The sequence below is a fragment of the Myodes glareolus genome, chromosome 11, assembly GCF_982192425.1.
Source record: "Myodes glareolus chromosome 11, mMyoGla1.1, whole genome shotgun sequence".
NCBI classification, from domain to species: Eukaryota; Metazoa; Chordata; class Mammalia; order Rodentia; family Cricetidae; genus Myodes; species Myodes glareolus.
This window is the reverse complement of record NC_142036.1, coordinates 81615440-81642741: the sequence shown is the minus strand read 5'-3', so window position 1 is coordinate 81642741 and position 27302 is coordinate 81615440. Positions and strand designations below refer to the sequence as shown.

Below are 27302 nucleotides of genomic sequence, written 5' to 3'. Positions count from 1 at the left end.
TTGTTCATCATTTCCCTAGATAGTGATAGGCTTGCAAGTATAATTCTTTATATAAAATTTTTTTTCCGTTCTCTTTCAAAACAGTAGAGGATCTGAATTTGTTCTGTGCTGTCATATCTTGGGGCCTTCAAGTTTTTACTGTAAGCTAAAAACTAAGCAATAGTAATGGTTGGGTACATGGAGACTTGACAGTAAGATGCAGTAGAAATCTTGTGTCCCTACCTGTCGCTGAACAATAACGGAATCACACTGGGTAACAAGCACAGCGTTTTCCATATTGAAGTGGTTGAAGGGGGCTGCAGAGGAGAGTGGTGCTGGCTGTGGTGTCGCGTAGAGAGAATGTATGCATGCTTATTTAGAGACTGCAATAGTCATGTGCCGCCATGAAGTCTACTGTGCACAGTCTTATGAGAGTAGAAATGTTGTAGAACATATCATACCTTATAGGTTATGGCTATATAGAGGAGATATATACATATATATGCCAATTATTGGTTGGTTCCTTTGAAGCCACTTCTTAGTATACTCTACATTTTATTTTAAGTTACCTGGCTCCATTATTATTATTTTTTTTTTAGTATTATTAACACGAATTCTTATTTGATTCCTAGAGAGGCTGGGTGTTTTGTTTGCTTGTTCTTTGTACTAAAGCTGTTGTCTGGCTGGGTCTTTGAGAGATAGCCTAATCTCTCCTACCCTTGGTGTCTTCCATCTTTTTTCTGTAGATTTGCTAGCTAACATCTCTTTCTGATGACTTTTAACTGAGTTGACCTTCTGATGACTTCTGTTCGCTCCAGAAGGACGCACTGCACGCTTGCCATGCTGGGTCAGGGCCCCACGTGTTTTGTGTCCTTTATCAACATTATTGGCTCACCCAATTGCTTCACCTTTCTGGCTCTTTAAATGAGACTCTACCAGATAAGGAGACACAAACCACCTTAGTCCCGAACTTTCCCTTTTCTACTGATGACCACTATACTGCAAAAACAAATGAATGAAACATAGTTGCTACCACCTTTGGGAATGAAAGACTCCGTTCTAACACACCACTTTATATAAAGGCCTCATCTCCGTGGTGGGAGCCGTCCCATTTCGTTGTCCACTGGGATACATGAGTTCCTGGGCATCTGGGCACACGCTGGTTGTGCTGGTTTCTGCTGACTCTCCTGTCCTTAGAGCATCCACCCTTCCATGCTTCTCTTTCAAGTCTGAGTTCCATCCAGGTCTTCCATGGGCAGCACGTGTGTGACTTAGACCCCTCTGATCCCTTCCCCATCCCTTCTAGTTCTCTTGGACCAAGCCCTGCCCAGCTCCCAGCCGCATCAGTGTGCAGTACTTTTGGTTCAAAGCAAGAGATCTTCAGACCTTCAGACTTTCCAGCCAAGCACTTCCCTTCAGTCTTGGCGAGTCGTCATTCCTCACCTTGATCTGTGCAGTCTTCCTGAAGAGAGGGAATTGTAAGCCCAGGAAGGCGTTTGGGGTTCATTCAACTTCGCTGCTCTAGTGACTTCCTTGAACATAGTGAAGAGAACAGGAGGGCGAGAAATCCATGTGCAGAGTCACAGTAGTTAGATGTGCTACCTTTCCTGTCTTCTCTGTGGACCACAGAGTTGTTGATAAATGTTTTCAAGAGAAATTAAGTTCGTACTGGGAAAAGGCTGCTGTTTTTCCTGTTGTCAATCCCTTCTATTCAAAATGTTTTAATACCATCTCTGTATGTATGATGTATTCTAGTTTTCACACATGGTATATACACTCCAGAAATCCTGTTTGCTAATCAGGTAAATTTCTAGAATTTTTGCCTTTGTAAGAAGGGTGTGCCCTGTTACACTCCTCCAACTGTTCATTTTAACGCCCTTGTGATTGCACAGGAATTGCGACATGAGCAGCCTCCCGTATCGATGGAGAGCAGGCCATGATCGTATTCCTTAGTTGTAGTTGACTAGAGACTTCTGTACTGTTGTCCTGCGTGTGTGTGTGGAGAGTCCTATCTGTGCACACCAGTGTGGCCATTTGGCTTAGTGTCGTGCAAGTGATATGGTACCCAAGGATTTTATCAGTGCCCCGGATGTTGAGTTTATAAACTTCTTAAAGCGCCAAGGCAAAGTGTACTTTATGGCACCACCTATTGCCTAGAAAGATAGTGTGTTACTGTTTTTCTTTATTTTTGGAACTTTGGAATTATAAATCCTGTTCTCTTATTTTTTGAAGGTTATTTCATGGTCAGTTAATTCTATTCAATTAAAAAGTAGTGAGTCATACAAATTCTCCTTTCCCATAGAATTTTTTTCCTACATTTTGCTTGATTCACATTATCAGTACTCCCCAAATTTGAGTCTGTGCACCTATGCACACAGCACTTGGTTCAGTATGGCTGAGTGGCAGAAATTATTTTTGCGGGGGTTTCTATGAGTAACAGTCCTGTCTGTCCTGGAACTCGCTCTGTAGACCAGGCTGGCTTCAAACTCATTGAGATCCACCGGCCTCTGCCTCCAGAGTGCTAGGATTAAATGCATGTGCTACCACCACCCAGCTGTGGCTGAAGTTCTCAATGCTGGCCTCTTTGCTCCTGACTTCCGCGCATGTTTGTTTGTACATCTATGCTTTTATACACACACATTTGTATAGATATGTATTTGTATCGTACATGGATATATGTATTTCTTTATAGCTACCTAAGGACAGACTGCTGATTCAGCGCTTCTCTACCTTTAACTACCATATCCAGTGTACAGTATCAAAATCAGGAACTCAATGTTGTTATAATAGTATTTCTGATATTATTAAATGTGTGACAGTGTTCTCAATGTCCTCTGTAACACAAGAAAATGCAGGCTGTATCATGTGAAGTTGTCATAACCCTTTTTTATGTTTTCCTTTCAGTTTTCCTTTATATAATTCAAAATAGGATACTAATGAGGTTGGAGAGGTGGTTCAGGGATTTAGACCATCCACTGCTGTCCCAGCTTCACAACCCTTGTAACTCCAATTCCAAGGCATCTAGCACCCTCTTCTGGCTTCGGTGTACACCACACATGCATGTGATACACATACATTTATGCAGGTGAAAGATCACTCATCTACATTTTGTAATTTTTAAAATATATTAAAATACACTCCAAGGTAGTTTTGTTAATTACATTTGTTCATTTATTTTATATTCCAATCACAGTTTTCCCTCACTCCTCCACTCCCTCCTCTCCTCCCATCACCTCCCCACCCAGTCCCTCCCTCCTCCACTCCCATCACCTCCTGTTCCCTCCCCTCCACCTCTCACATAATCCACTCCTCCTCTGTTTCTGTTCAGAAAGGAACAGGCCTCCCATGGGTATCAACAAAGCATGGCTTATCAAGTTGCAGTAGGACTGAGTGCCTTCCCTTGTATTAAGGCCAGGCAGGACAACCCAGTATGAGGAATAGGTTCCCAAAAGGCAAACAAAGCATTAGGGACAGCTCCCTGCTCCCACTGCTAGGGGCCCCACAAGTGGACCAGGTTACACAACTGTCACATATCTGTAAAGGGCCTAGGTTGATACCATGCAGGCTCCCTGGCTAATGGAAACAGTAATTAGAGTCTAAAGTTATTATCAGAGAAGTTACATTTCTCTAGTATTTAAATGATCACGGGGTGTCTCAGTTCGGATTTCTATTGCTGTGAAAAAACACCACGATCACAGCAACTCTTAGAAAGGAAAACATTTAATTGGGAATGGCTTGCAGTTTAGAGGTTTAGTCCATTGTCATCATGGTGGGAAGCATGACAGCATGCAAGCAGACTCAGTGCTGGAGAGGTAGCTGAGAGTTCTACTTCTGGAGCTGCAGGCAGCAGGAAAAGAAAGTGAGACACTGGCCTGGCGTGAGCTTCTGAAACCTCAAAGGCCACCCCCAGTAACACTCTTCCTCCAACAAGGCCAGACCTCCTAATAGTCTCGCTCGCTATGGACCTATGGGGGCCATTTTTATGCAGGCCACAGCCCCAGGTTTGCTGTGTGGAAGATTTGCTATTTTACACAAAACATTGAATGAGCTAAACAGTCGTGAATCCTACGGTAGCGTGTAAGGAAAGTAGCTGCTCTTCACCTATCCTAGCATCTTGACTGATCCTTCTGTAACTAAGAAAGATCAGCAGAAGAAAGTATTGCAGGCTTGTTTTATATGTTCTGAGGTGGAAACCTGCGTTAGGAGCGCTGAGGAAGGAAGTGGGAGAGCCTTGGTGTTTTTACGACTGGTCGAATGAAGAGGGAAAGACCAAGGAAAGAATGGGTAAAACTCCTGGTCTCCTGGCAAAGATCTGACCTTCTTAGTGAAGCCTGTTTGTTTAAATGCTGCTCGGAAGAACTTCCTTTTCGCATGTATGAACATAAACATACATATGTATATTCTCCTCGAGCATGAAGAGCTGTAATTTTGACCCCTTTCATGGAAGAAAAGCAGGGAAGGTCAGAATGACCTTTTAGCATATTATGTCTTCCAAAATAGTCCAGCTCCTTCTTTGGGGGTAGTATATTCTGAGTACCATCACTATGCAGTATGTATATTTTTTATGAAGTGACTTTGAACCAGTAGATTCTTATGTGCTTGATGTTATGAAAAAATAAGAATAGGTAATAATAGGTACTATAAGAATGAACAAATACCTAAAACCCCTAAACTATTAGCCATAAGCAAAAACTTTGACATAAACCTGTGTGTGCCTGAAAATGTTGCTATTCGGAATCAGAATAAAGAGTGGGACGTTAAAATGGAAAATCACAGCCAAGAGAAATCAAGTCTTTTGATGGCGTCACCCTCTAGTGAGCATGGGTTTCTCTTCAGCTCTCATCTCCAGCCAGTAAATTTACTTTCTGGATAAGACTCGGTGAAAGGAAATAATGTTGGATGTCTCTACTATTCCTTCATTTGACATTCATTGACTGATGGGTCGGTCCTGTCTTATTTTCTCTCTAATTTTTTAGCCCTTGGCTAACTACTTTCTCGGAGAAAACACAGCATTCCCCACATTTTGAAATTTGATACTAGGAGGTCTGCGGGCCCGCAGTTATAGTCGGCACACAGTGCACTTGTGTTTCTCAGTGCTCCTGCACATTAGCAGAGCCGAGCAGGTAGGGCTAACCCCATCCCAGATCCTGGGAAGCATGATGATTAACTCTGATGGTCAACTTACTGGATTTAGAACCAACTGAAAGGCAAGCTGCTTAGGTACTCCTATAGGAATTTTTTAAATCATATTATTTGACTCAGGAATACCCACCCTAAGTGTGGAGAGTTTCTCCCCTGTGGCTGCTTAGATAAAGGTAGAGAGAGAAAGAACACAAGTGTACATGTGTGTTTCAAGCATTTGTTCTCACTGAGGCATTCGTTCTTACTGGACCATTTACCATGTTGCGGCTCCCGCATGTCAGAACTGACATGTTCTCCAGCTCTGACCACATTTAAGTAGCATCAATATTAACGTTATCAATTTGTGGCTGTCCAAGTTGACACAATTTGAACTACTTAGTATATATGTATTCGACTGTAGTTTTTTATTTGGTTGGTTGGTTTGGTTGGTTTTTCAAGATAGGGTTTCTCTGTCTAACAACCCTGACTGTCCTGGAACTTGCTTAGGAGACCAGGCTGGCCTTGAAATCCCTGAGATCTGCCTGCCTCTATGTCTCAAGTGCTGGGGTTTAAAAGAATGTGCTACCACCGCCCAGCTCGACTGTAGCTTTATTGATAAATTTTAAAATGCCCTGTGTTTAGTGACTAGCGAGCACTTGGTAAGTATTCATTGTGTGAGTAATAAAAATGAAAAGATTCAAACTGAAGAGTCGTACTGTCAGCTGTAAGACATGTAACTAAAGGGTGTTCTGTTGCCTCCTGGTGTCAGTTCAGAGAACAGTGGGGAGAAGGAAGGGGTTGTCAAACCCAAGGGGAGTTTTACGATTTCCTTGGCTTTGAGGACCAAGCCCCTAAGGTGTTCCTAGAATATTTACTAAACGGGACTCCTTTGTGCCTTCTCATTTTCTGTTCACAACGTGAGAACCTTCTGGGTGCTTTAGAGTATGACTTTAGTACAATGCCTTAGAGATGCGATGGTTCATAGAGCATATGAGTTCTTTGAATTTTTTGCACAAATTACCAAAATTAAAAAGGGTTTGGATATCCAAATTGGAAGAAAAATAAATATAACCCAGAGAAAATCAGAAGTACTTTGAAGATGCAAAGCCTGAGATTTGGGGATTGTTATGCTAATTAGTAAAAAGAGAAAGGAAGGTTGCTAGGGAAGGGGTTGCAGGTGGGGTTTTATGTGTTTACTTCCACAGTGGCTCTGTTCAGGACCACCTGCTGGGACAGGTTCTCCTAGTCTAAAACAATTCGTGGTATCAACTTTAAACCCTCACTATTTTCCACCTGCACCAAATTACATATGAGTGTCCTGCTGCCCCGTTCTGTGCCAATAGCAGACCTAGGAATATTTAAAAATTTGTATGTGTTTCTTAATGTCTTAATATCTTAAATGAAGAACCTAATTTCAGCCTCACTGTTGAACTTATTTATTTTGGGGGAAAAAAGTTAAATAAAGCAGTTAGGAGCCTTAGCATATTCATGTTTTTAAATGCTGACTTTTATGAAAAAGAGGGACAGAGTTGAGTCATCAAAATTCATGAAACTTCTATTTAAGAAAATAAAACAAAGAGGATTGTTATATCTACACCAACTATATTCTTCCTTTGCTCTCCTAGTAGTTCTGGTTGGGGGTCCATTTATAGCCATTTCCAGATTGTAATACTCCCTTCAGCACGCGTGTGAAAACCTCTCAGCACGATTAACACATCTATTCTTAGCTTAGGTATTTTTAGCATCACTATTTATAGAGCATATATTTTAATATTTCATAATCGTTCTTTCCAACTTTGGTAGAAACTCAGAATAGGAAATAAAAACTAATAGTGCAGCCAGACATGCTGGCACAGGCCTTTAATCCCAGCACTCAGGAGGCAGAGGCAGGTGGATCTCTTTGAATCCAAGGCTAGCCTGATCTACATAGAAAGTTCCAGACTAGCCAGAACTACGTGATGAGTCTCTTTGTTTGGAAAATAAGAAAAAAAAAGTACACTATTAATTTTTAATTGGCTTATGTGTCTCAGGTAAAAGTTTCATCAATATCGTGATGTTATTTATACTTCAATTTGATGCATTACTAAAATTTTGGAGAAAGGAATTTCTTTTTTTAAAAAAAAAAGAAGTATGGTTAAGGTTGATGTCCCTTAAACACCACATAGTTAGAATATTTTTGATTGGTTATTTGGTGTATCGGTTTACAATTTCAGTTCAGCTGCCCACTGGAGGCATTCTGTTAAATAAATTGAGTTTCCAAAGCCTGATATAGTCAGCTGTGTGACCGTTGTGCTTCACACATGAGTGTGTGTTTACGTACTGCAGTGTGACCAACCTTACTTGGTATGTACAAGGCTTGGGTTTTAATCCAGTCTGGAGTAAGGGCAGAAGAGGCAGACGTGGTAAGAGATGAAGAAATGAAGTTTGAAGAAAGAGAACCCTTGCCTCTATATGGAAAGGTGAAGCTGAAATCTAGAACAATAATATCAGTAATTGGTCAGGTAAGATGGGGGCCCTGACAAGGGGCAGGGAGTGCTTACGTTGAATGGCCCCAAGAGTGTGTGATGAGGCCTGGGACCCAATAAGTGGTGCCCAGGAGTCCTGGTCCTGAGCCTTAGAAAGCTGTGTTTAGCTTTAAGACGTAATAGGCAGAATGGATCTTCTTTGGTACATTGACCTGTATGCCCTTACTTTGAATTAAAAATTAAAAATTAAAAAATTTTAAAATTCAAAATTAAAAATTAAAAATGTGATAGTTTGGAAAAAAATCATACTTATGAAATTTGAATTTTGTGTGTAAAAATAAAACTAATCCCAGCTGAGTAGTCTTTTAAAAAAGTAAATGTGAGACCATTGTGCATTGCCATTTTCACACAGGGACTGCATTCACTCAAGATGAGCCATGACTGTATTGACAGGATTCAGTTGCCAATAAGAGGAAGCAATGCAGCCGATGAAAATCACAACATTCTAGAATCTTAGACAATAAATCATGAAGAAAAGGCTAAGCCATAGTGCAGGACAATCATAATATAAAATAAATTTTCAAGATTTTAAAATCAATGCTTAAAAGATATTGACTCCATGTAGATTCTGCTGACATTACACACTGGCATATCATATTTAAAAAAGCAAATAAAGTATGTGTCATGTTGGTGCAGAGATTCTAATGGTCCTAGAGAGCTAAATACAATGAAAATTCTCTTTTAATGTCATTAAAATAATAAGACTGCGTTGGTAAGGAATGAACACAGTTGAAAAGAATGAATTGATTTACTGAAATTAAGGTTAGTTCAGTCAGAATTCTGCACAAAGGAATAATGAGATGGAAAAATCTGAAGAAACACTTAAAAGATAGAGAAAAATGAATGGAAAGACCAGTGTGTGTCTAATGAGGCTTCCAGAAGGTGCTACGAGTAAAAGAATAAGCTGCAGTATTTGAATGTTAAAAATTTGCAAAAATGGAAGTACTGAGATAAAAAGAAAAAAATTATAAAGAGGGTAGATGCAATTAAAGTTGTATCTAGATAAGTTGTGAAATCACATCACTGGGATTAAAGGCATGCACCACCTGGTTTCTATGGTAACTAGTGTGACTATTGGGATTAAAGGTGTGTGCTACCATTACCTGACTGTAAGGTTGACCAGTGTGGCTCTTTTACTCTCCCAATCCCCAGGCAGGCTTTATTTATTCAAATACAATTAAAATGCCGCTAGAGCTAAGAACAACCTCGAGCTGCCCATTGTCCTGCCTCTACCCCCTGAGTGCATGGCTTGCAGGTATGGACCACCAAGCCTGGATAAAAGGAATATTTTCTTAATATTTGGCTGTTGGGATACTTACGGTACTTGGAATGCAGCCTAGTTGGTTGGTGTCAGGGGTGTGAGGAATAAGGCGAAAGGTAAGTGTTCAGGGTCAGACAGTCCTACTACAGTTGAGGCAGTACTTTCTGTCAGGCCTTCCCTAGAGAATTTTGTAAAATTAACGTCATTGTCTGTATGCTTTGGAGATGGGAACCACAGCCCAGAGAGCTCAACACAGACAGCATCCTGCAGCTGTATCATGTACTTCTTAAACAGCACACTTAATAACATGGATATTTAGCAAATGCGTTTGTCATATTCTCCATTTTGCATTGCTGTATGTTCACAGATATCTGTTATTTAGCTCATTACTGACAAAACGGCCGATGGAACCAAAAATTAATTCTATCCTTTGCTGTCTCTCCCTCTATGGCACTTGCTGTCCAGACATTGATATACCCCTGTTCCTTATTGAGCTTCCTGCATCTGTTTCTTTCCCGAGAGTATATTTACTCCTTTTCATATCTTCTTGAATTTCTCAAGGATGCTATTATCTATGACTAAATAGTTCTTTTTTCATTATCTAATTTTCTTAAAAAGAATTCACTTTTTGTTTTAAAAAAAGAAAAAAAGGGAGGGAAGGGGAGGAGGAAAGGGCAGGAGGGAAGGGGAGGAGGAAAGGGCAGGAGGGAAGGAGAGGAGGGAAGGGCAGGAGGGAAGGGGAGGAGGGAAGGGCAGGAGGGAAGGGGAGGAGGGAAGGGCAGGAGGGAAGGGGAGGAGGGAAGGGGAGGAGGGAAGGGGAGGAGGGAAGGGCAGGAGGGAAGGGCAGGAGGGAAGGGCAGGAGGGAAGGGGAGGACTGCAGGCTAAATAAATGCAGCGCCCACTGCACAAAACGAGCAGCTGCTGTCCTTGGTCCTGCTCCTCCTCTGAAGAACACGATCTCTTTGTTTTCCATTGTTGTTGAGATCCCTCCCCTTTGTATTTACTACATAAGGTTACAAGTATCCCAGATCAGAGCCTTCCACAGGTCCCAGTAAAAGAATTGTCTTCTGGAATATTCTTCTCAAGGCCTGTGCCAGTGCATCTTATTCTCTAAGAATTCTGGGAGTTTTGAACAGTGCCCTCCCCAACAGGAAGAAAGAACTGTTCTGTGAACCTGTTTGGCACACTTGGGTCTTCTACACATCCCGGTTTCTGGTGATGTTAGTGGTGGCGGTGTGCAGGCTGAAGGCAGAAGAACAGTGGTGGGGAGAGCACAGAGGCTGCAATGAGGTGGAGGTGGTGGGCGGGGGAGGGGCAGAGGGGGGTCACGGGGATGTGTGTCAGCAGGAATAGCTGCCAGAACAGATGGATTAGAACACATGCCGCTGGGTCCTTGTTCCCTGGCCTCTGGTTTTAGAAGGAATCAGTAGTGCCCCATGACATGTCCTTTAGGGTCAAAGTCCTGAAACCCGCCAGACTTGACTCTCGCAGGTCTTCTCCGAGACCAACCTTCTGCGAGACTAGCCCGTGGTGGTGTCCTTTCCGGTTCTTCTCTTTGTTTCTGCCTCTCTCTTAGAGCAAACCTGTAAACAACACCTGCCACTGGTCTATGTTCCTCATACTATTTATGGAAAATAAAAAGAAACCCCCCGTGTGGCTGCGCTGTGGATAGTTTGCCGTTTTTCCGTCACAGTGTGACGGAAGTCATTTGTGTAGCATTGTAGTACTGTACGTTAATGACAGCAGGTGATTCAGGCAACGGTGGTGACAGATAATTACAGATTAAAGACCATCAGGGACGGATTTGTTGTCTTCTTCACCCCGCTATTTAAATTCACTTTTAGATCGAGTCCAGGTTTTTGTTGTTGTTGTTGTTTTGTTTTTTTTAAATTAAGTCCCCTCGAGAGGTTACATTTTCTATTGTCGGTACAGAAGAGGTGCCTTTGTGTTTCTCTTGTTGAAAGAAGAAGGGAGGAGGGATTTTAAGAGGTGCCTTGTCTTTGAAGAGTGCACGCCAGCATCTTCACATTAGTTCCCTTTTTGCAGTTCTTGCCTGAGAGCTGAGGAAATTCTATATGAAATAAACATTGTCTTCTGCCTGTCCTGCTGTGATAATGTCCCCGTAATTGGGATAAAAAAAAAAAAAAAGAAGAGCATAATTTTGCCACTCGCTAGATTCCTTTTCATTGGTCTAAGTGTCTTGTATCCTAAGAAATTCTCAGAAAATAATGCCGTTTTAAGTTTCTGTATTATGTGATAATAAGAACATAGCTGATTTTCACTGCAGTCCTCTTTGTTGCTTTGATTTTAAGAAAAATCCTTACGTTTAAAAATCCTTGAATGCCTATGTCTTAAGAATTGTTACCAGGCCTCTAATATTTGGTAGGTCATTATTATAGGCCTTATAAAGTTGAAAAAGAATAAAGTTCTACTTTGATGTCATTGCCTGCTTCTTGCTGTTAATTCTCTCCCAGTGATTCTCCAATTCCCAGACACTGGGAAACTCTAGTGTTCATGCTGGGAAAGTGTTACTCAGAGATCATTTCTAATTTCTACCAATTTTGGGTAGCTAGTGAAAAATGGACACCGCAAGCCCGAGCTTACTGAAGCCCATTGGCACCTTACATAACGTGGACGCGTGGGTCCCTGCCTTCTCGCGGTAACCGGAGTGCCTCTCCTTTGTTTTAGGGTTAGCAGTTTCCCTCCAGCTGCTGCATGGAGACATTGAACAAATCCGCAGAGAATACTCTTCCGTGTTCTCTCACGGGGTGTCCATAACGCGGAAGCTGGGTTTCTCCAACATCATCATGCCTGGTAGGTGGCTTGGGGTGCGCCGAAGTGGTGAGGTATGCATATGTTCTCTGGTTTGGACACGTGAGAAAATTTTTAGACTGTCATTTTTGAAAAGTTTATATGGGTCCTGGGCTGTGTGGGGAAACTAAGTGGTATATATGATGATGAACAAATTGAAAATTATTGTCTGAGATTGAGTAGCTCTGGGGGCCATGGCTGCAGCTTACGTATGACTATGGTAACAACAAAAGCTGAGGTGATATCCAATGGTTTCTCTCTTTGTGGAGAAGATTAGGTCATATTAGGTGATTTCCTCATAGGGCTTTTGTTTGGTTTTTGTTTCTTAACATGGAGAAAAACACAATCACAAAACATGAGGAGTTATATATAAGTGATCAAAATATTATTAGAAATTGTTTCTAAAGAAGTCATTCTCGGTGAAGGCCAACTTGTTTCTGTGAGTACCTCTTGTGTCTATAAACAAGTTTTAAAAGGTGCGGAAGGAGATGGGTACATCTGAACAGTAGAGCGGGTGATGATCAGAGGATGTGGGTATCAAACTGCAATGTTTTGATTTCTTCATCAAAGAGATTATTTTCAGTGCCTCTTTAAAAATTAAACCCTTTATTTTAATATAGCATAAGAATATATTACATATTGAGTGATTTTTTTACTGTATATATTTTTCTCTGTTTTATTATTCACACAGCGGGGTCTTCAGAGCTAATGATTCTAGCCCTCCACCCCCAAGTTATTGCTCTCCTCAGTGTGGATAGTAAGCACCTGTCGCAAGTCGTAGCACCAAATCCACGACCCAGCTCTGAGGCCCAGGGGTAGAATGGCTTAGAAAAGCCCCAAACTGCTCTGGGTTACCCAGTGTACCCAGTGATCTCTTGATTGCAATGCATTCATGCAGGGCAGGCTGGAGGACCCTTGGAAAGTTTTCTGAGATGACCTGGCCTGGTCCGCCGAAGCATGTTGCGGAACTGTTGTGGAAAATGACTGTTTATAGACATGTTTACTTGGTGACATGCTATTCAGTGGCTCTTGCAGTCACTCATTATTTCCTCTAGTTGCTATAAATAACTGGTATTTCCTCTTTAACAAACAAGAAAAACATTCGTCCCACTGGGAAGCTAATTGATGGGCAAATCTAATATAAAAAACATATTTAGAGTCAAGTGTGGCCAGCTGCTAGGAGAATCCCTCATCTTGGTCCCTGGGCAATCTCACTTAGGAACGGAAAGTATAAAGCAAGGTGGCATTTCTCTGGCTCAAGAATCGTCTGGGTGGCTCTGGGCTCATATGGCTTTGGTCTGGTTTTAATAATGGAAGGAGCTGGAAAATAAGGCTTGCCTCTGTCCCTTCCTGGCAGTACTCTGTAATGTATGGTTCATAGTGTCTAAGAAAACAGTCCCTCCAGACATGCATAGCATCAGGCAGCAAGAAAACCTTTTAAAAACCATTTAAATCTTTGTTGTTGTTGTTGTTTTTGTCTTCGTTGACTTCTTGATTTTCCAAATAAGGTAGAGATAAAAAGATACACGCATGTGCCTAAACATCCGAGAACAGCTTTCCGACTGCCTGGGATTTTCACAGGGAGAGAGCGGCCATTGCTGCACTGTCCTTTGTTGTTTTCGGACTAGCCAGCTCATTCCTCATAGCGGCTTAGTAAGAATGTGAGCTGAAGGCTCTGGTGAGAACCGTTTCCGGTCACAGAGCCCTGTGGACAGTCTGCACGCAGGACCCCTCCCACCTCATTTTCTAGACAATCCTTCAAAGTTCATTTGCATCGAGTGTGTTGATGGGGTCAGGGCAGGTGAGGCACATCTCCTACCAAGAGGACCAGGCTCATTACCACAGATCCCCTCTGTAAACCAGATGCCCTGTGCCCTTGGCACAGACAGAAGCAGACACGGAGCTCCTTCTCTGGTTCACAGGATATAATCACAGCCTCCTTTTGAAACTGAAAACCTGGAAGCAAAAGTTCTTGCCTTGGCTTTGCTATTATGCGAGACAATCATTTTTCACCTGGTATTGAGGAGGAGGAGGCACAGTCTGCCTTTGTGCGTTCGAGCCTGTGGGTCAGTTATTCAGTGCCTATTTTTATAAGTATTGTTATTACTGTTAATTATTTTAGTATACCAATTTCCAGCTACAAAAGAATCCTTTTCTCAGATACCTTATCACTGTGGCGTGCAAACCAAATGCTATCTCTGAGAGGAATTCCATGCTGTGGTCTCTGAGGGAGGACAGCAACATATTTAAATCGCTGCTCTCCCCCAGAAATGTAGAGGAAGTCCATACATAATTTCAAATAACGAGTAGCCACTGTTTAAGAAGAAAAAAGAAGTGGTTAGATTAATTTTAACAGCATATGTTATTTAACTCAGTGCATCCCAAAGTATTGCCTTGATTGGTGATCCATCAAAACTTTTCTAATAAGTTATTCACACTGTTTTCCAGTTTCGGTCTTTGAAATCTGCTGAGTATTGGACACTCACGGCACGTCTGTCATAGCCAGGTCACATTTCAGCTGCTCCACTGCCACATGGCAGCAGTAGCTCTATTGAACAGCCTGTCCCTAAATGTCTTAACAGACCCCATGCGAGCCAGGCCCAGGCCATTCTGAGTATGAGGAAGGTCTGAGTTCCACCAGACGTCTCGGAACAAAGTTGACTTATGTGGCTGGAAGGTCATGAAAGGCTGACTCTGCCCCACACCCCTTAAGCGCCCATTCTTCCTCCAGGTTAAAATTCTGGGCAGATTTTTCTTTGTCTCCTTCCTGTTCCCGCCGCACCATCTTCCAGCTTGTGCCCTGGCCCTGAAGATGTGTTCACAGAATAATTGGTGAAACATACTTTTAGTTAGTACGTCATTAGTACGCTCTGTAGCTTTTTGTAAATCTTTGAGGCTTCTAACCCTCGAAAGAGTTAAAGTTAATGGCCAGGGTGATAGGAGGGGCCAGAAGCTGAGATCCGGAGACTAATTTTAATACTGAACTCAAGATTTTATTTAAATTTATTTTCCAAATAACTTGGTGGCTTATAGGTCTCGGATAAGAATATAGTAAATGTGTTTCCCTCATGTTTTTTTAAAGGCATTTCATTCTTTTAAGTGTAGGTATTATGTTTTAGTACTTACTGGGAAAGAAGCATGTTAACAGATGGAATTAATCCTGCAGTGATCCTCATTTTAGAGAGAGTAGATTCGAGCTAGTATGATATGATTTAACCTTCCTTAAAAATATACCCTACTTGGTCAAGATTCCTCATGCCTCTAATCCCAGCTACCGGAAGCCTGAGGAAAGAAGATCACAGATTGAGGGCCTGCCTAAGTTTGTAAAAATATCTTCTAAATTTAACTAAAGTTCACTGAGCTTCAGTCAGAGCTGTAATGGTTGTACATCATACAGGGGTCATCGTTGATCTTAGATCTGACCCCCTGGCCACATGGAGAGACAGGACACTCTCAGTAAGAGGGCGCCGGTGACTAGAGGGGCTTCCTTTCCGCCTCAGAACAGACTAGACATGGGCATGCGTCACAAAGCAGTATTTCAAGGCTAGTCCGACCAGTGCAGAATGAATACCTTTCCTGCTCAAGTCTCGTGATAACAGCTGAATTCTCTATTGAGAGAGTTATTGATCATGCCTCAAACATGCATCAGAATCTCTACACTTCAGCTTCATGGATAAACTGGAATGCACTGTGCCTTCCTATCAAAAGCTCTAACTGGATATTCAAGAGCTTTGCAAGGAACCCCACTCATAGCAGGCATTCAGAAACGTGAACTGTTGCTGCTCATATTGCTGGGGCTACTACTGCAGGGGAATTCCCCTGTCTAAAACTATCAAGAACGGGAGTGTTTGAGACTTCCGAGGTATTTTAGAATTTTGAAATTTTTCCATAGGACTGGGAGTGATGGCATATGCCTTTTAACATGCTTGGGAGGAGGCAGAAGCAGGCGCATCTCTGAGTCTGAGGCCAGCCTGGTCTACATAGTGAGACCCTGTCCCAAAAAAAATAGAAAAAAAATTCAAAAAAGGAAAGAAATAAGAGAAAATTTATGTTAAATTTATAGATTTAGCATCCCTACAGTAGAAATCTGGAATGTGCCAGGTGTGGGTGGACATGCCTTAGTCCTCTCTAGGCACCGTCATTAGCTATCCGAGCGCATGGAAAATCCGAAGCCATTCGCATGTGTTCTGTTCTTAGCTGAGGGCTAGTTTTTCTCTAATCCCATAAACTTTAAATGCACAGAGAAAGAGCTGGACCGGCCCTGCTATGGCTCCGTACAATGGTTACACAATTGGGCCCATGTGCATTTTGTGCCCATGTCCTGAGCCATCACAGGGCAGCATCAAGAGTCCAGGGTGTATCCTATGGCAGAGGCTTTCCTTGCTCGTTCAGGTCGGGTCATCAGTCAGTCACCCAGTTGACTGCATCCACTGGAGCGCTTTCTCTCTGTTCCCCCTGATGTGACCTTATCATCATCTTGCCTGCAATGTTTTGAAAAATCTTTAGGTGTGTGCAGGCTTCCTAGCCAGGAGGCTTGCTAATGAGGAGAGTGTCACACACATCAAATTTGCAGAGTAATGAACCTGAGGCATGTGTGGTGTTAAAAACATTGTCACAAAAATAGCTCCTCACTGTGACTCCATTTCCTACTTTGTGCTGTGTCTCATAATTACCCAAGATGCTTTCCTAACACCAGTTGGGCTTATCAGTTTTTTTTTCCAGAGTCCTCAAAGACATGGGTTTTAATTAGCACTCATCTCATTTCAACTTTCTCCTTCTGCATATTTTGGCAAAATGTGGCACCTTGTGGTATTGGAACATAGCAAGCTGTAAAATTCCTGGGGAGCGGCATATGTAGAATGCCACCAGAAGGAATGTTCGTCTCGTTGTGTGTTCTCTTTGCAAAGGAATCTTGTTTAATCTAAAGGGTCTGCAAAAGATGAGGGGAGGGTGTCACAGAAATGGTAACAGTTGGGTAGCAGAATATTATAGCATGTGTATAAGGTTCTCCCCCATTTTTTGTAGTGTTTTGGTTCATTGAAAGTGTCAAGCCATGATAATATATTTTGATCACATCCATCTATTACTACTTTCCTCTTACTCCCTCTAGTGTCCCTACCCTGTTCCCTCCCGATTTCATGTTTTTAATTAATAGCCTCATGAATCCAGTTCATGCTGCCCATTTACACATGGGTGTGGGGTCATCCTCTGGGGCATGAACAACATCCCAGGAGCCACAAGGGACCCTTCTTCTCTGAGCAGCCATTGCCTGCTGACAGCTCTTCCGATGCAACAAGGAGAAGCCCCCATCCATGTTGGCATTTTGACTTGTTTGGCCTGCTAACGTATGAATGTACTATAATCCAGTTCTTTTATAAGTCTCAGAAACAGCACTATAGCAAAGGCACCATAGGGGCCAGCAAGATGGCTCAGAGGTTAAAATTGCTTAAATGAAGGTCAATGACCTGAACTCCATCTTTAGAATCCATTAAAGGTAGAAGGACAGAACTCATCCAAAAGATTGTCCTCTGAACTCCATGTGTTCAGCATGGCATGTCTCCATCCAAATAATAATAATAATAATAATAATAATAATAATAATAATAATAATAATAATAATAATGAAGTCTTTAAAGCATCCTGGATAACACTTTCTTCTATTCTCCTCTACCTTTACTTCATGACACAGAAACCAGAGTCCCAGCAACTTTTATTGTCTATCTAGACTTTCCTATCTATCACAGATTAACAGTGGCAGAGAGGGGACTAGAGCCTTGATCTCCTTATTCGGATTGTCATAGGACCCTAACAATATTAGACATCTTTGAAGTCAGCATTTCTCTAATACTAAGGGATGGAAGAATCCAGATATCATGAATTCAGCTGACTTTGAGAACTGACTTGAGGATCTAATGCCGCTCTTGCCTTGCTCCTTTGTTGAAGTGTGCGGCTCTGCTTCGTTCTCACGAGGGCCCTCTTACTGCCTGCTTAAATTCTCCCTGCTCCTCTGTCCCCAGTGCGTGCTGTCTGCCTGTCCTTTCCATCACAACACTAACCACCAGTAACTGTGCTTTACATTTTACTCATTAATAGAGAGCTGACTCACGAGGCTACGGACAGGACTCTGTAGCCAAATTTTTGCTGCAGAAGCCTAAGGAATTCAGTTCTCCAACACCCACATAAAAGCTAGGCTTGGTGACAGACATATGCAACCCCAGACAGGAGGACATGCTGGGCAGTCATGGTGGCTAAACCACCAGATTTGGGCTTAGTGGGACACCCAATTTCAAAAAAAGATGGAGTTTCATAGAAGAAGATACCTAGCATCAGTGCCTGACTTCGCAGCATGTACACACAGATGCAAGCGTGAGTTTGCTGCACACAGCGTACACACAAAATCCTCACTAGCTACAGAACTTCCCACTCTGCTCACTGTGGCATTTCCTGGGTCTAGGATAGTGTGTATGTACGGAGGAGTGCTCACAAAACTCACTGAATAGTGGGAGGAGACCTGTGTGATGTGGGCAGCACACCCCCTGACCTTCTATCCTGTGCACCTACCCTACAGACATGGAGCAAACCTTCCAGACCTCCCTCATCCCTCTTGCCTTGCTAAAGTTCGAGTGTCTCTGGCCTTCCAGGAGAGGACATCAGAAAGCACTCAGTTATTTCCCCCCACCTCAGGATAGTAAATGTCTCTGTGAATTGGAAAGGCTAACCACGCTCTATGAGAAATTCTCATGGTAAAACCCCTGTCTGTCAGCCTGTGGTTCATAGTTCATAGGTTCATTTACCTTCTTCATAAAGCCAGGAATCTGTTAACTAACATCTTTTAAGTACCTTCTTTTGAATGTTGATATCTTATTTGCCAAATCCCATTAGTGTGAAAATCGCTGTAATGGCCTTCCATACACGCACTGAACAGATGTGTGCACTACACACTAGCTTCCTAGCTCTCTCTGTCAAGTCTCTTCATTCAGACAAAAATCACTTCCTTTGTTGTTAACTCTATGATGGAGTTTCTAAAATAAATATCATTAAAGGGGTGTTTGTGTATGTAGAGAAAAGGTTATATATAGCTGGCCCTCTGTATCCACTGGTAACATTCCTCAGGTTCAGTAACCTAGGAATGAAAGCATTCCGGATAGACAAAACTTTCTCTTCGCTCTTCATTGTTCTCTAAACAATCAGTACAGCAGCCATGTACATGGCATTGGTAAGCAGTGGGACAGACATGAGTTCAGCTGTGTTAGAAGATGTGTGTCAGTCCTACACAAATAACTACACAAGACCAGAGCTTTTGGACCAGTCTGGTCTTGAACTCACAGAGATCCTCCTGCTTCTGCATCCCAAGAACTCAGATTAAAGGTATGCACCACCACCCCTGGCTAATGTTGTTGAAAAAAAATGTTGCCTTTCTCCAGTATTTGTAAATTGATTGTTTTGTGAAATTGAGCTGCGTGAAAATTCTAAACTTCATGAGACCTCTCTACTAACTGTTCCACAAATGGATGTTTTATGTGCTCTTCTATATTTCCTCTGCTTTCTGCCTGCCTGTGTTCCGGTCAGCAAGGGGATTAGCTTAAGCAGTTGTCTGTGTGGAGGACTAGACACGTTGCCTGCCCCCCTGGAGAGCCAGAGGAGCTTTTTGTAACAGCCTTAGCCAGGGAATTTGACAAAACTCCCAGCTGCAGATATTGTGTAGCTATTTTTCCTTCTGGTGCTTTGCTTCCTTAGAGGAAGTTTTTTCATTAAAAAAGAAAATTGCATTTTATTCATCAAATATTTGAAAGTTCTGTTAAGTAAGCTGAGACGCCGACCCTGCCCATCCGAGTCTCCGATATGGAGCTCTGCCGACTGATCCTCTCTTGGTCCTTTCTTCCAAGTGCGCTGGTTGCCTTCAGTTTGTGTTTCTTGGAGTAATAAGAAAGGGATAATATTAGCAGACACCGCTAACCGTAAAAATACAGATGATTTTTGTGTATCTTGAGAAAGTTTGACTTTAGGCTCTTTTGTATTTGTTTTACAGTTTGATGATCTGAAATACTAAGTTGGGTTTTATGTGTGTGACTGAACTATTCTACATCTGTTCAGAAAGCAATAATGTGGATTCTTTCAACAGTGAGATAATTTTGTCCATGGACTTTGGGAAGGATTTATGTGATTGTACTCATTGCCGGGCCTGCCATTTCATTCCGTTTAGGTATTTCTTCTCTCCAAAGGGCTGTGTGTCTATAAAATAATAATGCAGGCTTCCGTGAGCTACCTCTGCTGGGCTGTCATTTTGCAGTCACACCTCATAAATGAAATGAAGGAAATACTGGGAGATGCTGAGACAGACGACAACTGCCTCTTACACAGTCGCCCTGTTTGTCCCCTCAGTGCACACTTGCTACACACTGAAACTGAAGCCCTGGATGCGGCTAAGCTGGCTGTGCCTCCTCCAGTATTGGCACCGGGGGCGGAGACTGTTTTCCTAAAGTGTGAATGTGCTGAGGCTTTTATGTTCATAATGTAACCATACCACATATTTTTATAAACTAAAGTTTCACTTGGTAGAGTATTCCATGTCCTAATATATGTAACGTGTTTTTACTGTTTCTAATAGGTGAAATGAGGAACGATTTATATATCACCGTAGAAAGGGGGGAATTTGAGAAAGGAGGAAAGAGTGTGGCCAGAAATGTGGAAGTTACAATGTTCATTGTGGACAGTAATGGACAGCCCTTAAAGGTATGTTCACCCTAGACGGCCTTCGGTGTGGCAGTTAACCCTTGCTCTGGCTGCCTCTCCAACTGTGATCATTTCTGGAGTTTGGTACTATTTGTTTGTTGGGGAAGTAATAACAGACCCACTCTTGGAAGAAGTGTTTTTTGTGAACCCCAGCTTGGTGGAGAAGTATGTTTTCCTGTTCTTCTAAAGCAGTGGTTCTCAACCTTCCTAATGCTGCGGTCCTGTAATAAGGTTCCTTATAGTGCAGTACTCCAACCATAAAATTACTTTTGCTACTTCATAACTATAATTTTTCTACTGTTATGAATCATAATGTAAATATCTGTGTTTTCCGATGGTCTCACACAACCCCTGTGAAAGGGCCGTGACTCATAGGTTGAGAACCACTGGGCATTCATGGTCACCCACTGGGTCATAGAAGAGACTCTAACCTCAGGGGACTCTGGACTTGGTTTCTTAGTGTCAAATTCTCACATCAAAAGCCTTGGATGACAGGCTCAAAATCAAACCTTCACCTCACTAGGCAGAGCAAATGCAGGAACAACACACAGAGATGGGGCGGGTAATGTCCAGTGCAATGCTTCCTGGGTAGCAGGCAGACAGTAGCAAACGCTCTGCCTCTTGCAGTCTTAAGGGAAGCTGACTTTACCTCACATGCTTCTTTCTTAGGATTTTATCTCCTTTGGCTCCGGAGAGCCACCTGCTACGGAGTACCACTCTTTCGTGCTTTATCATAACAACAGCCCCCGGTGGTCAGAGCTGCTGAAACTCCCTATTCCTGTGGATAAATTCCGGGGCTCCCACATCCGCTTTGAGTTCCGGCATTGTTCGAGTAAGTGTGGGAGTGCCCCCCCACTCCCCGCCCCCTGCTGCTCTGTGGGCCTTGGGCTGGTCTTGTGCTTGCTGTGGGCAGATCTGAAGAAAGGTCGACAAAGGAGGGAGGAAGGCAAGCAAGCAGTGGGAGTCCTGGAAGTGAGGGGGCCGACTCCTGGAGAAACTGGGACAGAAAAGGAAGAAAAGAAGGGGGAAGAGTTTTAAAATCACAGAAAGCCCAGGGATTCTCTGTAATCCGGTTCATCATGTACAACCTAGAGAATTTGAACAGAAGGGGGAGACACAGCATCAGACAAACTATGTCTGTCTGGTGGGCTTGGGCAACCCTGACCTTCAGGAAGCTGACTCAGCTCCGAGAAGCCCCCTTGGAAGTTTCTGGGCGTGGGAGGCTACTGGAACGTGTTGGTGAAACTCAGGTTTGTGTTGACTTGTGTCTGCATCACCGTGCCGTTCTGGGTGATGGTAAAATGACAGATAATGTCAGCAGGGAAAGACTTTGCAGATAGAACAGTTATCTCATTCTACAGATTTAAAGAGCTCAGGACAGAACCGGGCTGGCTTGTCCCTGTGGACGCTATTGGTCACATCTTCAGTTCTATTTCACATCCTTTGCTCCCTTTACCAGCTTCTCCAGCCCATTTCCTGCCCCCACCAGCTCTAGAGCAGGGGTCTTCTGATACGTCCTGTGCCTCAGAAGTGTCCGCACGATCGGATTGGAAAGGTTCTAGCCAATCTTGCTGCTTTGGGAGCAGAACAACAAGCAGGCGACTCAGGAGGATCCCATCACTAGAGACACAGCGGTCCCTTCTTCCATTTAATAGGGAAGGAGGGCATTACCAAAAGATGTGATGACCTCATCTGATTGGTCCTGCTCTTCACCTGAGCTTCAGATCTATGACATGTTTTTTAGAATGGACTCTGAAGTCTCTGCAGATCGGGTTTATGAGGGTGTTTAAAGGAGCAGGGAGATGAGGAGCAAGTTCTGAATTCTCAGGGGAGTCCCAGGAAAGGACTCACGGAGGGGGGCAGATTTGGGGTGGTACTGTTGTGCCGTCCTATCTGCCAGGCTTTCTTACATGGGACCTGTCATTAGCTTTGAGTTCCAAAAGAAGAGAAACAGAGGGAAACAAAGGAGAAAGGGCAGGGCGTTCAGAGACTTTTATAGTCATGATCATTATAGTGTGCAACCTGGAAAGCAGAACAAAGGCGGGTTTAGTCAAATCTGTTCAGTTTCTGCCCTCTCAACCTTGTACTTAAAACATAGTTTGGTGTTGTTGTTTTTTAATTCAGAAGAACTAGTTCCAAGAGAAAGAAAAAAAATTCCTATAATCCCACAGACTGCAGTGAAGTAATTTCATCACACGAGCTCCAGATAATCCTGTGCACATGTGAATTCTCTCAATAATATTATCTATTCATAAAAGTAAATTGTTTTTCATAAAATTGAATACCTACTGTGTGCCAACCACTTTAAGAGGTGCTGAACCATATCCCTGCACACAGCAAGCTTCCTCCTCTCACCAGTGGCAGACAGATGCCCAGTGGGTAAGACTGTGCCCACCCCCTTATCTGCAGGCTTGCTTCCCATGCTTTCAGTTAAGGTTTAAATTCCATGCCTTTCTGGGTAGCCCGGAGAAGTCTCGCGCTGTCCCACTCTGTCCCGTGTATCTCAGCAGCTGCTGAGCTATCACAGAGTGTGTGCTCAGTTGACCTTTATTTTATTACTGACGATCCCTAAAAGTGGCATAGTGATGCTGGGGATGCGTAAATGTCCATAAGTTACTTCTTTAATATGAAAAGAAAGGTAGAGATTCTGAGGTTAGTAAGGAAAAAAAGCACATATGGAAGTTGATAATATCTGTCTCCGTTTTTAACTTACTGTGCTAAGTTATAGAGGTTACCATAGGTCCATATGTATCGGGAAAACCATATATTTCATATAATTTCATTTAACAAAGTGGGTAGACAATAAGAACCATCTGTTTGGGGGTGGGTGGCAGAAATAAAACTTTACATCGCAGACATTTCACACCCACTACACGTCCAAAGTGTCAATGGGAATGAATGAAGTCTGGGTTGAAAACTTAAACCAGGAATTAAGAATGTGAAGGTTAGTGGTCTGTTATAGATATTTAATAAGCAGTACCTGGGACAGGGCTCTCCCTGATCTGTAACATTTGATAACGCCCACGGCACTCTTCCAGCTTTTAAGCACAAGTATGACTGTATGGAATGTTAACTTAGGCAAAGATGCCCGTTTCAGCTGCTGGTCCACCAGAGCATCCATTTGGTATCTTTAAAGGCAAGAGACTGGGTCAAGTTCTTGAGTAATAAATTTGATAGCGAGGGAAGTCCCAGAATGGATCTGTCTCTGTAGGGTGTATTTACATCTGGGGAATAAGGAGCTGTCTAATGACCTTGAGAAGGACCAGGGGTTGAAGGACACCCAAGTAATTCAGGAGGCTAAAGGAATGTGCTTTTTCCAAGAGAGAATTGACCGGATATGTCAGCTACTAATGATACATGAGATGAAAGCAGAGAAATTACTATTTGACTTCATATCATAAAAAATCTCTGGACCTGCCAAGTAGTTTGGGTGCATTTGTAGTGATGGATGTGAGCTGAAAGATAAGAAGGAGCAAAGGAAGGGGACGTGATAAACATAGACAAATCTTTTGAGAACATATGCAATAGAAGATCATGTTTCTGGGCGGAACAACTCAGTATTTTTCAAGATGTCAGGTCTTCCTGACTGACTCAGTAATTCCAGTATAGTCCTAGTGAAAAAAAAAATCCCAACAAGTGTTTTTAATGAATTAAAACAAAAACGATTTTAAAGTTGATATTTTAAAAAGTGAAAGATCCAGCATAGCTAATATAAAATAAATAAAGTTAGAGGGATGAATGCCATTACATGACTATAAGACTTACCATCAAGTGGGTTGGGGTTGGGGGTGTATCTCAGTCGGTAGAGTGCTTGCCTAGTATACACAGGACCCCAAGTTCAATACCCAGCACTTGTACAAAGCGGGTGGTAGCACAAGCCTGTAATTCTAGCACTCAGGAAGAAGAGGTGGTAGGATAAGAAGTTTAAGATCATTCTGAACTATATAGTAAGTTCTAGACAAATTGCAACAATCAATGTGATATGCTATTAAAAAGAACTAGACAAAATGTTAGTGGGGCAGACTGGAGAGCCCAGATATAGATGGATGCAAGATAGCCAAAAGATCTTTGATAAAGTAGCAAACAAGTCCATGGAGGTACAGAGACTTTTCAACAGATGGTACTGGCACATCTGGTCATCCACAAGTAAAAGTGAAATCTAGCTACCTATCTTATATTCTCAAAAAAAAATCAACTCAAAATGAATTATAGGTGTAAATGCAAACCATGAAACTTCAGAAGTGCTAGAAGTTAACACAGAAGAAAACTTCGTGACCATGGGTTTGGCAGTGACTCTTTGTAGACAGGAACAGAGCTCTGAAATGAAAAACTGAGAAGCTGGAGGGCATTGAGATTAATTTTTTTTTTTCTGAAAGTCTTAGGGACTAGGCCTCTTGGTGCAGAAACAAGATCTCCTAGTTCTTCCTGATGGCCCCTTTTACCCATTTCTTCTAATCCATCTCTAGTCCTTTGTGGCTCTGCCTATCCACAGAATCTGTCTACCAGAGATCCAAAGCAGCCACCCTAGGTTGGGGCTCAGTTGAGTATCGTTTAACCCTTATCTGAAGCTTCCTCTTGTAGTAGGCGATAATTAACAAAGAGATCCCCAACAATGTACAGAGCGAGAGAGACTTTGGAGCGCTCTTTATTGCATTCCTTTCCATTAAGGCTCAGGGATCTGTTAGGAAAGAGGAGGCCGAAGGAACTGGTGATGGTGGGTGACTCCAATGAAACAGCATTTTCCAGACAGAACAGACCTGACACTTGTGTAAACTCAGAGTCTGTGACAGCCCACAAAAGACCACCCAAGTTCAAGTCAAACAAAATCTCAGCCCTGGAAAGAGGAAGTATCCACAGAGGAAGTATCCAACCCTAGCCAAGAAACTATTTGCAATTGATACCTGCTGGGAAAAGGGAAAAAAATCAGTTTTCTTCAGTGCAGTATCACTGGGTACATCAACACACGCCAAGTCAGGCCCCAAACCCAGGGGTAGTTGCCCAACACAAAATGGACTTTGTGTGTGTGTGACCTGCACACGTGCCTTTCATTATTTGATCTGATAGTCTCTATTTCTGTTTATCTGTTTTTATTTTTGCTTTTTGTTGTTTTTCCTGTTGCTGTAGGGGTAGGGAGATAGAGAGCATCTGGGATGAGTTAGGAGAATATGATTAAAAAAATAAAGATATTTTTCTGTCTGCAAAAGATAGGGTCTGAATAGTTAAAAGATAAGGCTCAGATTAGAATAAACTATCTGATAAAGACATACCTGATTAAGGACTGTGATCCAAAATACAGAGAACTCTTAACACATGGTAATAATAAGACAATGAAAATATGCAGACGAGAGCTCGAAGACTTCTCACCGAGGATTTATGCAGCTAGCACACACGCACACAGAAGATGTTTTATGTCACATCGTGTGTCATCATCGAATTTTACATCGAAGTGATAGTCTTGAATGGCCAAACGCCCAGGCACTGGCAGCACAAATGCTGGCAGCGCTGTGGAGTAGCCAGAGCGCTGACTCACTCACCGATGCTAAGACCGCCAGCCATGCGCTGGTGTCTTGTAAAAGACGTTAGCCTCGCCACATTCTAACAGTTTTGCTTCTTTGATTTGAAAACTTATGTCCACGCCAAAACCTGTTCACAGCTGTTGGGAACAGATGTTTCCTGATTGCCCGAACTTGGAAACAACCAAGATGTCCTTTGGTGGGTACATGGATGATTAAACTGTGGTACGTACTGACAGCGAGATAGTAGTCCACACTTCAAACACAAGTCACAGCCATGTTGAGGAGACTGCACCGGTGGTGTTCTTCTGACGTTTCTAGAAGACACGGTGTCATAGCACACTTTGTGTTCTCGCTCTGACGATGTCTCTGCTGCCTCTTGCTCTATGATCCCTAGCCTGAAGTGTGGGAGTCAGGTTGTAGACGTTAACCTCGGGTACAGACAGTCGCTTGTTCTCTGCATTTTGATCTGTTGTGATTCTGTCCAGCGGTCTCCATCTTGCAAAGAGATGTTAAGGACACATAAAGCGTCACCATGCCCATCTAAACAAGACCTGGAAAAGGGCGACACCAGAGCCATAGCATGGGAGAGGCAAACCTCATAGGGCCCAACCCTAAAGAACCACAGGCAGCTAACAAATGCTGAGAGCAGGAGAAAGAGTCTTCCCAAGAGAAGAGCCCCCCCACCCCCAATTGGTTCCCTAATACCAAGTATAAGGGAGGGGTTCCAGGTAAGGGTAGCAAAAAAGGAAAATTGTGTAGTTAAATTTCAATTTCAAAAACTCAAAGTAGACATCAATTTGTGTGTGTGGAAGAAATGTTCAGGTCCATGAAAAAGCCTTAAGTGAATGCCACAGTGTGAACAAAGCCAATCTGAGGAGGCCACGCGCTGTGTGATGTCAGGTGTAGAGCAGTTTGGAAAAGGTCAAACTAGGGAGGCAGTGAAATGCTCAGCGGTTTCCATGAGGCTGGGCTAGAAAAACGAGAAACTTCGGTAGGGAAATGGAGAAGGCTCGTCCAGCTAAGGAGTCATTGGGTTACCATGCAGTAGCTGAAGTGAATCAGTCTAGTGTGTGTGGAATGAACCGGAAGTTAGATTTAACCAGGACAGAGTTACAGTGGACATGGGGAGGCCGAAGATTTAAAGGCAGTGTGAATGGGGGGGAAACAGAACTAGGAAGTGGAGAGGCGGGGAGGCGGGGGAGATACAGGAATGAGCTCCAGGAGGGAGGATTATTGCAGGAAACTCTAAGAGCAATGACCTGGAAAGTTGGGAGGAACCTTCCGCGAACTTAGGGTACTTTGAGAGTAAAGGATATCAGCCTCTGCAGATGCCTGTTCAGTTCGTGCCGCTCTCT

The 27302-nt window shown here is 42.8% G+C and overlaps 1 protein-coding gene across 1 annotated transcript in view; it reads left to right on the top strand.

The window, feature by feature from the left end:
* The window catches only part of Dock4 (dedicator of cytokinesis 4), a 392500-nt gene that overhangs the window by 225390 nt on the left and 139808 nt on the right, over positions 1 to 27302 (top strand). Inside the window, 3 exon segments of the mRNA XM_087911826.1 lie at positions 11576 to 11701; positions 20307 to 20431; positions 21101 to 21263. Of these exon segments, the coding sequence (XP_087767952.1) occupies positions 11576 to 11701; positions 20307 to 20431; positions 21101 to 21263 (414 nt within the window).